This window comes from Emydura macquarii, unplaced genomic scaffold, assembly GCF_026122565.2.
Source record: "Emydura macquarii macquarii isolate MOO-44397 ecotype Brisbane River unplaced genomic scaffold, CSIRO-AGI_Emac_v2 contig_450, whole genome shotgun sequence".
Lineage (NCBI taxonomy): Eukaryota > Metazoa > Chordata > Testudines > Chelidae > Emydura > Emydura macquarii.
The window spans coordinates 3418219-3434004 of record NW_027130587.1 but is presented as its reverse complement, the minus strand read 5'-3'; the positions used below and the strand labels follow the sequence as shown (position 1 = coordinate 3434004).

Below are 15786 nucleotides of genomic sequence, written 5' to 3'. Positions count from 1 at the left end.
TTTCCTTGATGCCAGGTGATGTGTAAAAGCAGGCATCTTGTGGGTCAAGAGCTGCGAACCAGTCTTGGTGATCCATTGAGGAAATTATGAGAGGCAGAGTTACCATCCCGAATATGAAACAGCGGCTGAACCTCTTGAGACATCTCAATTTAGAATCAGGTGCTAGCCTCCCTTCTAGGGGATTAGATAACAATCAGTAAAACCTCTTCCCTCTGAATTCCAAATGCACCTCCTCTCACTGCTCCAAGACTGAAGGAAATCCACTTGTTTTAACAGTAGGGCCAGGGAATGCAATGGGAAGGGAGCAACTGAAATTGGATAGAATATCCCTCGTTTATAAATTCTAAGAACCATTGGTCCGAAGTGAACTAAGTCCAGGCCTCCCAAAAATAAAAAAGGTGGTTGCCAAAAGGGAAAAGGGGCATAAATCTTGGAATGGTTCCGATTGGCTCTCAACGATGGGGTCAAACTTGCAGTGAGGTAGATATAGGGTGTGCTGTAGGGGAGAGAGGCAGAGGGCCTCCTTTGCTGGGACCTCTGTTTCTTCCTCAGTGACTCCAATGTCATTTGTGGACTGCAGCATTAAGTACAAAGGTGAACCCCTGGGATCTGGCCTGCATCCTCCTAGAGGCTGGTGTTTAGACTCCCAATGAGTGGTGAGTGGCTCTTGAATCCCAGCATTCTTTGAAGATTCATTAGTAAATGCATCAAACAGGCCATAACCTTCCAATGGAAGGCCTCCAATCATTTGGACCTCTCCTTCAGTGCTTCCAAGGATCGGGGCCATAAAGCCCTGCGCACGCTGATGGAAGTGGCCCCTGACTGAGCTGCTGTATCTGAAACATCTAATGCAGTCACTAGTGATGTTCAGGCTATTAACTATCCCCCAATCACAATGTATTTCAGCTGCTCCCTACGTTCTTGTGGGAACTTTTCTAACTATGCTACTAATGAGCCTAAGAAAGACAGCCCAGGACATTGCAAAGGTTCCAAAGAAACTAAAGAAATGATGAGCCTGCTCTGCCCTCGAGTGGGGGTGTGAGGACATATAGGGTGCAGATGCAGCCCCAACAGACACTGAAGGCCAAAAAATCTGAGCACACCAGAAGTCGAATCCATGAGGACAATCAGATTAAAAATCACCACAATTGCAGCACTGGCTACACTGCTGCTCCGTTAATTTGGGGGGTAGAGAGGGGGGGGGGGGGGGTGCAAAGTGCCCAGGTCATAGGCCCAGAGAGATTACCATTTAAGACGACAGTTTGCTAGTTGAAACTGAACTCACTGTGACATGCTTCATCTCGGAGAAGAGTATCCGGTTGGGGATTTCCACCATGTTATCATGGAGAAACTTTCGACGCTCACACAGAGGCCTAAGAAACACAGTAGCGACACATCAACCAAGGAGAAGCAAAGGATCCCTAAGACACTAAGTACTAGTCACATGAACATTTAAACAGCACTTCGCAAGTGCCTTCCTACGTTTATTTCTACACAGAGAAGAAGTTGTGTTTTTAACAATAACGTGCACTTATAGCACCGATCATTCAAGGATCTCAAAGTGTTTTGGCAACAGAGGGGTTCTGAGGCTTGCTCACTGAAGTAGGCAGTCTCCATTACACACCATGTTATGTATACATCATACAAATCAACGATGGCACATAGGAGTGACCTGCCAAAGCTCACAACATGAGTAACTAGGGGCAGAATTCTGAACAGAACCCAGAAGTCCTGGCTTCCACTCTTTTGCTCTTAAATATTGAGCACATTGTAAGCAGCACGAAGAATTATGGTTGTTATATTTCCTCCTCAGAATTCTGGCTGGAAATTTGTGTGTGCTCTACACTCTGTTTGCCAATATGCCAGCTAGAATTTTGGGGAGGAAAATGTGCCATGCTATCTTCAGACAAGGGATGATATTTTCAAGAGTGCCTCATTTAGGAGCCCAAGTCCCATTTTCAAAAGGGATTTAGCTACTTAAGAGCCTAAATCCCATCATCTTTCACTGTGAGTAAGGCTCCTAAATGCTTAAGTCCCTTTTGAAAATGGTATTTAGGAGCTTTTGAAAATGTTGCCCTAGACCTATTTCTCCGTTCCGAGTATCAATGAAGCTATGTCTGTCAAACACACCTGTCCATCAAGCTGGAGTCATTGAAATAGATGCAGTCAAACACAAACAGGCAGACATTGGCATCCTGAAAAGCAGCTTTCTGCAAGGCAATTAAGATCACTTAAAGAAATGTTTTAGCATCAAAAGTTATTATGCAAGCAGGAATACAGGAGAAATGTGACTATATGCAAAGTGCTCAAGTGTACAAAATACACTAAACAAATATTTCCCCCTCTAATCTTTCATGGATAACTTCTATTCGTATAGAAGTCAAACGTTCTCTCAGAAGTCTCATTTAAATTTGCAGTGCCTCTTTAAACACAAAATAGGAAAATAAGACATTTTAATTTCCAAGTGAGCTGGTAATAAATGCTATATGGCTATTAATGGCTTCAAGCAACCCAAATACAAGGAGTTACGGCTATGTGGAAAACCTAAATAAACCTTCCATTGATTTCAGATAAGCAGCTACTTAGAAATCAGTAAAACCATTCCAATTTAATTTTCAGTTTATGGCCCTGATCCTCACTTCAGTTTAACATAGGTAGGTCTAAGCTTTAAGACCACATTGCTGTGGACCTAAAGCTAATGTCAATATCATGCTGGCCTTTTCCCCCTACTAACAAATGTTGCAAGCAACCCTGAATATTCAACTGCAGGGAAGCCTGTAAGTAACTGATTTTTTCCAGCAATCTTTTTAAGTAGATATCCTGGGCCGAAGTCTTCAAAAGGTGGTCCAGATATTTTGATCAGACTATGGTCTGATAATCTGATGCACTGTGGGTCTCAGCTGTACCTTCTAATTTACATGATAACAGGGGTTCTCAAACCAGGGGTCACGACCCATCAAGGGATCATGAGGCTATTATGTGGGGGTGGCGAGCCACCCTGCTCTGAAGGCAGCGCCACTGCCAGCAGCAGCGCAGACGTAAGGGTGGCAATGGTGTGCTAAGTCTGCTATGAAAAGTAACATTGACAAAATTTCTTTGCATCCCCAATATTAAACAGTAACTTTTTTGTTTTGTTTTTAACAAAAAACTTTTCCGCTTATAACAATAATTCAATAAAATGTGTTTTAGTCTTAATTTAAAAGCAATGAGAAAAGGTAAATTCATTTTAAAACAATAGAGTTATAAATTTAGCATTTAAAATAGCATTAAATATAAAAGTATTTTAATTGACATGGGGTGGGTCGCACTCAGAGGCTTGCTGTGTGAAAGGGGTCGTCAATATAAAAAGTTTGAGAACCACTGCACTATAACATCCTTGGTCCAGGGACCATAGCTTCCTCTTATGTTCTGTTCAGCACTGGGCACGTCAATGGCCCTAAGTGATAATAAAATGCACAACTGAGTCTTTTTTCCCCCCCCAATTGAAAAAAAGACTCAACCAGCTGCTGTAGTCTGAAGGTTAAAAGCAGTACAAGACAAGTGCCCTCTTTTGTACCTTATGCACTCCAAGGGTACCGAAGGGTAGTGGCTTGCCAGTTTTGTTGTCAATCAGAAGAACTTCTGCATCGAGGATCATACTGTGTCCACCAGGGAAAGCCTTGGGGATGAAGTCCTTAAAATGGGCAACCTGAAAAAGTACAGAGCAATGACTTACTTCCCTTATCCTCTTAAGTCTGCCTCAGGGTTTGTCTCAGTCTTTCAGGAAAGACAGGGACTCCCACCGTCTATGAAGTCCTGGGAGGAAAACTGACAAACAGCAACACACTCAATATGCTCTACTCAGAATGCAATTTGCTTGGCTGGACAGCTTCCCACTATTCCAGCAGCAAACAATTTTACATTGGAGAGATACATAAGCCATAGCTAACTGAATCAAAGCTATAAACACATGGGAACATACCAGGGGCAACTTGCAGGAGGAGTAATTTTCCCCCTTTCAATTTTGTGTTGCATCCTTGGGTCAGGCAAAGCATGCCATGGGTTAGGCAAAGCATCCTTCACAATGAGAGGAGTAGGAAAGAGACCAGGGTCTCAAAAGAGGGGCAGAAGCATAATCCCTGACTTTCACAGGGCAGGGGGAAGGTGGGGAATTATGGAGAAACATGGAAAGGATAGGTAACAGCAGGAGGGAGGAGATGGGTTTGTATGTAGGACATGAATTCTAGAAGATGGAGAGCGAGGTCAGACTCGGGCTTTCAGAGCAATGTACAGCAATCTTGAGCTTCTCCCACCTCCCTTTCCAAATGCCACACAGTATGAATCAGTTCTCTCACATGCCATAAAGATTCCTAATGTAAATCCTACCAAATGGGACAAGTGTCCATCATCATTCACCTGCTTTAACATATGGTGCCTTTGAATTAGGCTCAAACCTGAGTCAGAGCCCACGTTTACTGTGCAGTGTAGACATACCCCAAAAGGTTAACAATGAATTTCACCCACAATGTTAAATGCAGTTTTCAAAATTCATGGAATATTTGATATGTTTAACAATTGTCCTGCAACAGAAACTGGGCTTCCTGGCTCCAGGATCAGCTGGGGAATTCAGTCTGTCAAACAAGCCTGCAGAGGAGAAAAGGAAATAGAAGGCAAGTTACAAGAGGGAGCTTAGGACTTTGCTTACTTTGTGACGGAGGACAGGTTTGAGGCTTCGGCTGAAGTAGCTGAAGTGATCTTCGTTCTTGTGGACCTGAACTCGCTCCCCGTCATATTTGATCTCTGCATACATCCCATTAGGGCACTTCTTCATGGCATATTCGATAGACTTGCAGGCTTCAGCCTTACCGAAGGCAGGAGAGAAGAATCCCATGAAAACTTCACTTTTAGGAGGTATTAACTGAAGTTACCAAGAAACTAGTTAAAAGTATGACAGATTTCATGCTGACAGTGCCCCTTTAAACAGATCGTACTGTCAGGGACTGTCTCCTGACCTCCAAACCAAGTTCTCTTTTTCTTAATTTAACTCAATCAACCATATTTAGAACCCTCTGTCTCACCCTACATAACTCCACTTCAGTGTTTACCCCTCCCAAATATTCAGAGGCTGCAAGTAGCTTCTTTCCTTCTAAGGATCTCTTAGCCCAGATAAATATTTAGTTCTCTTTTGTTCCAAGAAGAGAAAAACTATTGAAACCATCATGCCCCAAAACAGCTGAAATCATTTTCTACAAGGCTTTCCAAAGAAAAGCCAGAAGAAACAACAAATTTCAGTAGCAGAATTTTTAGCTTATATCACATCACTATGATTATACAACACACTGAGGGCAGGCCTCTCTGCGGAAGAGCTGCTTAAAGCCAGGTATTGTATCAGTGCCTCACACACGGTCTCCCCATCTTGCATAGCTACTTATGTGTCTACTGATCCTTGAAGGTCAGGCTCTCAGGACAGTTTGTCTGAGGATCCTCATCTCTCTAGTCTAGGTAGGGTACTGAAGGAAATCCACATTACCAGCATGGGCTGAACAGGGGTCATCAGGGAGGCCTGCACGCTGAGGGTTCGCTTTAGACCAGGTAACTTCTCCGCCTCCTGCTGGTTCCTCAGCACTCGCTCCACCACATTCTGGAGATTGCGTGAAGCTTTGAATGCCTCATAAGCATTAGGGTCCAAAGCATCCAACCTTTAAACAATTAAGAGGGGAAAATAAAGTCTCACTCTCAAGCCCAGCCTTTCTGCAGACAGTTGAGATGGTTGCCCGCTTCCAGTTTTATTTCTCAGACAGTAAATGTGGGACTCACACATGCTTTGCGCCAGCATTCATTTTCAGATCATGCTTTATTAGCCTGATGATGCATTTCAGGTCATTGCCCGTGCACCTAAGATGAAAAGAAGACTCAATCAGCAGATGTTCATCTGAACTACTCCTTCCCATGATAACAGGGAACGGAATCCACTCCAAATCTCAGCACCAAGGGGTAAACTGGGCAGCAGAGTGAGAGTGGGACTGAACAGAAGCAGAAGATGAGGCCCGCTTCCCCCTCCCCCCACATTGAGATGCGAGTCCTAGAGAACTTTTAAATTTACAGTGTCACTGCAATAGCAGCTATACAACACAAAACGTGGGCCCCTCTGTACAAGAGCCGTTTAAAGCCATGCCACCAGTCACTGCAATGTACTTTCTAGGGCTCTAAATGACTGAGGAGATAGAGCTCCCACCACTTTCCTTGGAAGGTGATGTGTATAATTGATCTCACATGGGTGAGACAAATTACAAGGCAGACTGGCACAGCTGCATTTCAGCAATACCACCACTTTCCAGGTATGCCTGCTGCTCACTCAAGTTTGAACAGATACAAGCCACACACTCAGCAGGTCACAGTACTGAAATCAGGGTGTCTGACGTCTCAACTATCCCTGCAAATGATCAAAAGCAAATGCTCTTAGAGGATGACTCAGACAGTGATCTAAATTTTAGGTTGAGGCTCCCAAACTCTCCAGAACCACAGCTTCAAATCTCAGCAAGGTCAAAACCTTTCCTTCAGCAGCAGCAGAGACTCCGTGTTCTATGCAATTTACCGCAAATAGTGAGAGGGAGGGAGGTTTTTAGAGGAGACCCTACGTGAAATGTCGAGATAAAGATACTATGGGATTTAACACAGGGATTTGTCCTTCCCTCAGTTGCACTATGGATTATTTAGCTGCTACAACCATCTTTGGGGTGGAGGGCTAGCCAGTGCTGTTCTATGTATATAGTTTGCAAAGCTGTTTGCAATGATGCTACATAAGAGGTCAGAGGACAGATGTCTCTGCATCAACCTTCTAGATATTGATAGTGTCATCTCAATGAGATCTTGGCCTTTGGACCCAAATAAATAGCAGGGATGAAAATTTTACTGATTTCCAGTAACAACTCCTAATTCAATTAAAGGATGATTCTTAAGTCAATATTTTCCAGTGAGATCAACTCCTATGCAAATTAAAGGAAAGTTACCGAAAAGATTGAGAATATACAGAATGTTAGAAAACGAAAAAACCCAGGAAGGTCTCAGCGCAAACTCTAAGGAATTCGTTCTGTTGGATTCAAATCAGTTACCTAAGTTTAAGAGACACGGAGCCTTAGCCCTTTAAAAAAAAACCCACCAGAACCACCCACCGATTTGCATTCATGGCCTCAGTCAGATTTATCAGCGTCTGACCTTACCGGTTAGCAATACTCTGCAGCACACTTTGCTGGTCATCCTCCTTGGAAAGCTTTGAAAGTTGGGTTAGAAACTCATCCACTTCCTGGATGGTAAGGAGACTTTTGGCAGCAGGAGAGCAGGACTTGCTCTGTTCGAAAAAGATGCGCACCGTTTCGGAAACATCTCCCTGTCTCCAAAACAAACAAAACCAGGGTGTTTATCAACTCTCTGGCAGGAGATTAAGGCAAAAGGACTGGGGTACTGGAGATGAAGTATGGTTCAATAATCCTTAGTAGGGGGAGAAAAAGGGAGTCTGATGCCAGACCTCTATGAATGGGTCACAACCAGAGTGAGGAAGTACAGCCCTGCCACAGCACGGACTGTTTTACCAGCTATTTCTTTTAAATGGTCTATGCAAACAGACAATGCCCTGCTGTCACACTTTCCACCACTGCAACATTTGGGGCCTTTAATTTCCTCACCATGAAGCCAATCATAGAAGATTAGGGCTGGAAGGGACCTCAGGAGGTCATCTAGTCCAAACCCTTGCTCAAAGCAGGACCAACCCCAACTAAATGATCCTAGCCAAGGCTTTGAGAAGCCACCCCTTAAAAACCTTTAAGGATGGAGATTCCAACACCACTCAGTCTTGTAGAGCTTCTGTTGTGAACTTCTGCTGAGTTCACTGGAAGCCAATGCACTCTAAGCCTACAGACATGGCCCCATCTGGATTTGGATTATAATCCACCCCCCTTTTTATTAAAAAAGTCCTTATAAAATAATCAGTTGTCTGGCCTATTCCCATTTAAAACAAGAACTCCTGAGGTAGCTGCAGCAAAGATTTCACAGTGCCACGTGTGACCAGTATATTGTTCATAACCTTTGCATTAGCACAGCTTTAGTCCTGGATGCTAGGGGTTAATTGATGAGTATCATACTGCTACCTTGCTTTCTATTGAAACAACATTGCATAAAAGGTCCAGTTTGTGAGAAGTGTCATGATAAATTGCCAAGATAAAAGAACCACCAACTCCAGTTCTGGAAGCTTATAATCCTCTTAAGTGAAGGCAAACTTGCACAGTTTCAGCATCAAGGGGCTGAACCGTGAGGGATGAAGAGAACATGCTGCCTCCATCTCTTTACTGACCTGCTCCAGGTCCCGGACCATCTCCTCCTGGCTGCAACTGAAAATCCTGCTGAACAGCTTGACGATCTGCTTGTCATTCAAGTTGTAAACACTTTTAATGACACCTGGTAATAGCAGCTTAATAGTGAGGTAAAGGTCACCATGGAAGCCATCTGGAAAAGAGAATGTGCATCATTAGAAATGGTCAGATCTTGATCTCAGCTACAGGCTCTAGATTCACGTACACATGGGCCCCGTAGATAAGTACCAAAAAACAAACAAACAAACAAAAAAAACACAACCACAGCCCATCATGTGTTCTCCTATGTGGTTCTACTCTACATTCAAGGGCATCTCCCACTGGTCCTCCATAGTTAATTTTGGTACTGCAAGTTTAGCACCAGCTACAAAAAAGTTTCCCACAATCCCATCACGTGAGCCAGTCTTATTGGATTTATTATCTAGATAATAGGTGGGAACACGGCACTCGATACCACAGGCACTGCCCACATCACAATAGACACAAAAGTGGTATAGCGCACAACTCTGTGAGCCACATCTCACCCATGGATTGGGCTGTCCTTTGTCCCCATCCCTGACAAAGCTTGGTGGCCTTTGCTGTTCATTATTTTCAGATGCCCTCCCAACACAGAAAAACGCCAAGCAGGAGTCACACACACCTCCTGCAGTTCCTTTCCGCAAGAAGTCCTGAATGATCTGCGTTTTCACATTATAGCTGGGCTTCTCAGCAACCATGGCACACAACTTCCTGAACTCCCGCAGCAAGCAATCCTTGTGCTTTGGGTCACACTTCTTTGCAGAGAGGCTAGACTTGTGGGAAGAGCTCGCAAGGGCTTCATCAGAATCACCTGGTTTAGCTGTACAAAAGGAGACAGCATGTATTTAACTTTTTAATAACTAGGATGGGATGACATGGTACGAACTTTGAAGAGGAGATCACCACTGTCTGAGCAAATAAAAGCAAGAACAATCCCAACAAGCTGGCAAAGCTTCAGATATGAATAGTGAAGTGCATGGCAATGAGAGCTGTAAAGTCAGGATTAAAAATCTGAATGCGCAGATTTAACAAAAAATTAAGCTACTTTAGTCAGTACTTTGCACTCAGAGCCTATGAGAATTTTCTGGAGATGATGAAAAATTCTCATGCTGACTGATCCTTTCATTTTATTCTCACTTTATGAGCAATACTACACTCCAGCACCAGGTTTCCCCAATACTCTCACAGGAAAAAAGGTAACCTTCAGTGGAAGGAAGAGGCTTGACAAAGCTGCAGGCTCCCTTATGATCCCTCCCTAACCATTTTTCATTTCTTCCCATTCAACTTCCAGAGCAATTGCCAAGATGAAGCCTATCCCATCAAAAGCCAATAGGATCTGGACACCTGACGTACAATACGACCAATTCCTCCACATAAATCAGGGGAATTGGAATTGGAATTAACAGCAGATTTTACTGTGCAAGAGATGAGCCTGAGGGGACAATCCAATTTCCAGTTGCATATGGATAAACTAGGTTCTACTGTAATGTAATTAGTCTGAGTACCTAGTGAGCATCCCTTTGTATTATGTTACAGAGACATAAGGATCAATACCCTAGCAATAACTTAATTAACTGAACCCATCACACTCAGGCCTCTTTACTGCTCACAAGTTTCAGGAACTAACCAGCAAATGCTCAAATTATTGCAGAGGCTTTCAGTTAACAGGATATGCCACTTGAGAGGGATTAAGATCTGCACTGCTTCTGGACAGTTATATTCTGAAAACCTTGAGAAATGTATTGCTACACTTCTCAGCAATGTGGTTTCCCTTCCCTCACCCAAGAGAGATGGTGGAATCTCAATTCCTTAGAACTAAACTGGACAAAAACTAGAAAATAGCATAGGAGAGAATCCTACAGGGGCAAGAAAGACTGGGTCAAGTAATAGAGTCTTTTCATCTCTAGCTTTTGTTACACAATTCTGAGCACCAAAGTAACTTACAAAACCAGAGTTTGTCCATAAAACAAAACATATTTACTGAATTTTCATTTAAAAATCAAGTTTTTTTCCAGTGTTACCAAGGCAAAGAAGGGCTCTGAGCATAACACTATTGTTTCACAAATCTAAAAAGGATCCATAATAGTGCTTTCATAACAAGAGCAGAATTTCTGCAATTCTGAGGGAAAAGTGATTTTACTTTTACTAGTGTCATTAAACATTTAAAAAAAATCCCAGATGTGCTCCCTGGTTTAATTCAGCCTCTCTTTCTGTAGAGAAGGGTGCAATTTCCAAACCTCAATGGCTCTTCAAAGAGCCAACCAGGTAGCCAGTGTAAGTCACAAAATAAAAATGCTCTCCACTTTGGTTATAGGTTCCAAAATATTATCATTGTTTATGCATACAGCTGAGTGCAGAGTTTTCCCAAGGATGCCAACAGTAGCAGGTCCTTGCTGATTACAGATAAGTGGAGTCAACATTCCATCTAGGTTTATAAATACAACTCTGTATTTATAAATATTCTGCTCACCTTACTCTTTCTGGGCAGAAGATTTGGTAGGTTTTATTCCTTTTGTACACATCACCAAAATAATGCAAACATCAGTTCTTTTATGACTGACAGCTTAGAAGACACTTGAAACATTTATTTTGTGTAGACAAAGTGTTATTAGCATTAAATCATTTCTTACTCACTAGATATAAACTACTGAGGTTTGACTCAAATTGAAACGCCTCTGAAGTTATTATAAGAGGATGTAAAATACTAAATGGTTAACTGATAAATGTTAGTCTTACTGTTAAGACTACTGTTAAGGGGTGCGGATCCTTAACCAGGGGCACGGGCTCTACTTCTCCATGGTGACGGCATGGGGTCATGGCAGAGGCGGCCACGCTGCTGCTGCTTCCCAGGGAGGTCGAGGCCCTGGTGTAAGCGCTGCAGGGTGCCCTGCTGCAGAACACCAGGGATCATGGTTAGGAAATGGGGTTCCCCGCAGAGCCGGGATGGGGGCACTACCCAGGAGTAGAGGGGGCAGGGGACACAGTTATATTGGTTAACTGTTTTAAACAGTTAACCAATATAATTTTAAATAGTTTAAACGGGTACTTTTTAAAACAATATTTACATCCCTAAATGAAGGTTCCCCCAGCTTCAGTATAACTCTCACCTGTGAATCCAGAGAATTTCTTTGGTGATGGACTAGGGGTACCTGGTAGCTCCTTCTTGGGAGTGGTTAGCTGTCCACTGGGAGAGAGTTTTGCCTGGACGGTTGCCTTTTTCTTAGGTGTGTTCGCAGCCTTGGAATTGGCCTCTATGGAACATAGAGAGAGATAAAGCATTGGTGTCAGTGATCAAAGGCAACCCGTATACCCCCAGCAACAAAATCAGGTGAGTAACTTACAATACTTTGCAATGAGCAACTTGTGTCAGAGCTTACAAACAACTAATCCACAGCACCCAATGGGAGGGGGTAGGTAAACATTTTACAAATGAGAAAATGAGGAGGGATTAAGTGATGCCAAACCTCCTACAGCAAGATAGAGCTAGCTAGGAATGGTAGCCAAGATTTGAGGCTCCCAGTGTCTTGCTCTCACCACTGAGAACAGTGCTTCTCTCTTCCAGTCTTTTAGTGCTTGAATTCGGAGAGCACATCTTCACTGCAGAGTTAACTCAGGCACTTGTTCAGATGTTGCCTCTAAACCCCTCCCATCCACAAATAAAACCTGCTCACATGAGTTTAGGGATGCTTTAAAACTGGGTTAGCTGGCCCAGCTGGGGGGAGATTGGCACCCAGGCGCTAGCCTCTTTCATTTAGGCTGGTAATCCACCCATTTCTGTGAGAACACAGGCTAAGCTCCTGGAGGCAGGGATCCTCTTTTTGTTCTGTGTTTGGACAGTGCCGAACACAGAGAGATTCTGGTCCATGAACATGGCTCCCAGGAGCTATGGTAACACAAATAATAAATCACTTGAGTGCTGATAGTCCTCCAATGCCTTCCCATAGTTCCTCTCACCTGCCCCCAAGGACAGATAAGTTCTCTCAACACACTGGGAAAGAATCAGAGTGGCTCAGCTTAGTGAAGTTCAAAGAACTATGGCATATGCCCCCAGAAGTCCTAGTGATACACAACTGGGGGTGCAGCACTAGTGCGGACACAGTAACTCAAGTATGGCTTTGCAGTGTAGCTGCTCACACTCAAACTGAGCTAACCCAGGTGACCACACAAGTTCTCTCTGCCATGAAGGCATATCTCGAGTATCATGGATCAGGGAGGAGGGATCCATTTCAAGGCCTTATCTCTCAACCTCTTTGGAAAAAGTTAAGTATGGATTAAGGTGGTTTCTAAGGTAGCCAGAGTCTGTAACAACTGCTGAAGAAATGCATTCATTTCTGGTTAAACAGCTAAATTACATGACTGACTCCAAAAAGTGAAAAGCTTTTCATGAAAATGACTTAAAAATGAGAAATTTGTGAAGGGAAGTCCTCAGTACTGATTGGGAACAGAAAATAAATCACGACTCAGTGGAATAACTGATGTAGAAAACATCATAGAAGCAGTCCTGATGTTTTAAAAAGCAAATGCAAATACCTTTCTATCAACTTCAGTGCAAACAGCCCATTTTTAAAACAAATTAAGTGGATCGTGAAGTCAGTGGCAACCAAGTGACAGCAACTGTAAAAATGCTTGTAGATTTACAGCCTACACCACTAACTTCCAATCTTTCTTGAGCAAGTGGATTAATTTAACCAAAGAATTTAGCTATACTTGCTAGTGCCTGACACCTCCGAGTCAGTTGTACATGATGGAACATGGGCTTCTCCAAATCCACTTCATGATTTCATATGTCCCAATCTCCAGGATGGACTATAGCACCACTGACTGGAAAGCAGCCAGTATCAGACACGCATTATGAGGAAAAGCCAACTGCACTAGTCACAAGGAATTGCAATTCCATGTTCTGGTACATATACTATTGGGTTGGAATCACTGACATTGCCTAACATTATAGATTATTAAATCACAAGAAAATGTCAGAGGTTCTCCCTCTAGTAGCTCACCTGAGATGTGCTGGTTTATCATATCTTTCTCTGCATCCTGAAGCTCTTCCCAACCCTCCAAGTCTGTGATATCCTCTATCTTCTTTGTTGTGGCCCGAGCCTTCTCCAGCTTCTCAAAAATGCACTTCACGTGGTACCACTCCTTCATGTCCCCGCCTGACTCCGTGAACGGATTGGGAACCACCTTCCCAATGCGCACCATCCCCTTCAAAATCTTCTCCTTACATTTCTTGCAGCCAGCTGTGCCACGTTTGGCATAGTCCACGCAATACCTCTGCTCCGCCATCTCATCAGGAACTGTGCAGACCCTACGATGCCAAGCATGCAAAGCTGAAGAAAGAGCAAAGTCTTCGGCACAAGCTCCCTGATTTCTGCTGGCCGAAAGGAAAGACTTATTTCTTACCAGCAACTGATACCATGTAAATGTGATGGCCACAGGGAAACCAAGAAGGCGACTTTCAAATCTCAGCAGAAAAGGCGGTCTCTCGGGCAAGCAAAGTCCTTCCCTTCTGCTTAGCGTCCTGGCAGTCTGTAAGAAGAAGCTCTTGAAAACAGCAGCCATACAGATCCCTCGGTGCAACACTAAGTCAGAGAAAAAGGGGGAACAAAACAAGGCACCTTCCTAAGTCAGGGTAAGCGCTCCCTAAAGTGTTGTCCCTGGGTTGAACATAGAGAGACTATCTACTATGCATGTGAACGAGCCATAGGCATGCAGCCAGGTAACCACCGCTTTCAACGCCAGCCTGCACTCCCAACCACGCTGCCCTGAGCCCAGTCCCGGGCCGTACAAGTGGAGTGGCAGAGCAAGGCCATCTCCTGTAGGATCAAGCACGACTCCTGGGGGGACGGGGGAGGGGAGGAGAGAAGGGTACACTTTACTGGGGCCCAGAGACCTTGGGAGGCCTGGCCCAGGCTGCAATCCCCATGGGTGTGTGGGGGGCCCCGTGTTACACGTTTGTACTGGGCCCCAAAAATTATGCTTGTGCCCTGAGGATCAGCCCCCTCCCGCGCCCAGCTTAGGACACCGTGGGCCGGGGTCTCCAGCAGCGCCAGGTCCCCACGGCCGGGCAGGGAGCTGGGGCCCCCCGGGGTCTCACAGCACGCACCGCTCTGCCCCCTGTCCACGGGAAGCCGCGGCCGAGCTGGGCTAGGACCCTGCCAGGCGCCCGGCGTCCAGCGCGGAGCCGCTGCCTCCATGGCGGGGCCGGGACGCCACGGATCGGCCCGGCCCGGCGGAGGCTGGCGGCGCCCCTCACCGCAGCCCCAGCCACGGCTCGGGCCAGAGAGAGACGACAAGGTCGGGGCCGCCGCAGGGAGCGGGGCACGCGCAACCCCAGCCCAGCGCCTGCAGTCCAGAGCCCGGCCCCACCGCGACTTGCGCGCGCGCCCGCTACCTTGTCCGGTCCGGGAGTAGACTAGCTAACAGACGCAGCCCTACTACGGCCACGCCGCCCCGTCCAGCTGCGGGACGCGTGTCCGTCCCCTTTAAATCCGGGACTCGGAGGGCATGGCGCATGCGCAGTTCGCATTACGTACGGCGGCCCGCGAGAAAGGACGGTTGGTCCGAGAGTAGGGACTCGCGGCTGACCCCGCCCCGTGGAACTGGCCACACCCCTCGAGACTGACTCCGCCCCACAGCCACAGCGTTGGCCGCGTTCCTCACAGGGAAGCTGCACCCCCCGGAGAAGAGACCCTGCCCCTCCACAATTCCAGGTTCAGCAACGACAGGGACCCCCACAGAAAAACCCGCCCCTCAGTGTAGACTCCCCTTCCCCTCACAGTAAACCCTTCCCCTCAGCATAGACCCCCTCCCCCTCACAGTAAACCCTCCTCCCCCTCAGAATAGACCCCGCCTCCTCACAGTAAACCCTCACAGTAAACCCTCCTCAGCCCCCCTCCCCTCACAGAATAGAATAGACCCCGCCTCCTCACAGTAAACCCTCCCCCTCAGCATAGACCCGCCCCCAAATAGGAAACCCCTCCCCCTCAGCATAGACCTCGCCTCCAAATAGAACCCCCCCCTTCAGAATAGACCCCGCCCGCAAATAGAAAACCCCTCCTCCTCAGCATTGACCCCACCTCCTTACAGGAAACCCTCCTCCTCAGCACTGACCCCGCCTCCAAATAGAAAACACCTCCCCCTCAGCATAGACCCCGCCCCCTCACAGTAAACCCCTCCCCCTCAGCATAGACCCGCCCTCTCACAAGAAACCCCCCTTCAGCATAGACCCCGCCTCCTCACAGAAAATCCCTGCTCCTCAGCACAGAGCACACCCCATCATAACACATCCCTCACCAGAGACCCTACTCCCTCATTCATAGATTCCAAGGCCACAGGGGCCCATTGTGATCATCTAGTGATTCTAGTCTGACCTCTTGTATAGCACAGGCCAGAGAACTGCCCCAAAATAATTCCTAGAGCA

The 15786-nt window shown here is 45.7% G+C and overlaps 1 protein-coding gene across 1 annotated transcript in view; it reads right to left on the bottom strand.

The window, feature by feature from the left end:
- LIG3 (DNA ligase 3) overlaps positions 1–14857 on the bottom strand; it is a 28113-nt gene extending 13256 nt beyond the window's left edge. Inside the window, exons 1-12 of the mRNA XM_067537782.1 lie at positions 14758–14857; positions 13364–13945; positions 11471–11614; positions 8986–9183; positions 8327–8478; positions 7200–7366; positions 5797–5874; positions 5510–5678; positions 4685–4840; positions 3557–3688; positions 2131–2210; positions 1286–1373 (exon numbers count right to left, since the gene is read on the bottom strand). Coding sequence (XP_067393883.1) covers positions 1286–1373; positions 2131–2210; positions 3557–3688; positions 4685–4840; positions 5510–5678; positions 5797–5874; positions 7200–7366; positions 8327–8478; positions 8986–9183; positions 11471–11614; positions 13364–13925 — 1926 coding nt within the window. The 5' untranslated portion in view covers positions 13926–13945; positions 14758–14857. The remainder of the gene's footprint in view (positions 1–1285; positions 1374–2130; positions 2211–3556; positions 3689–4684; positions 4841–5509; positions 5679–5796; positions 5875–7199; positions 7367–8326; positions 8479–8985; positions 9184–11470; positions 11615–13363; positions 13946–14757) is intronic.
- Positions 14858–15786: the final 929 nt, after the last annotated feature.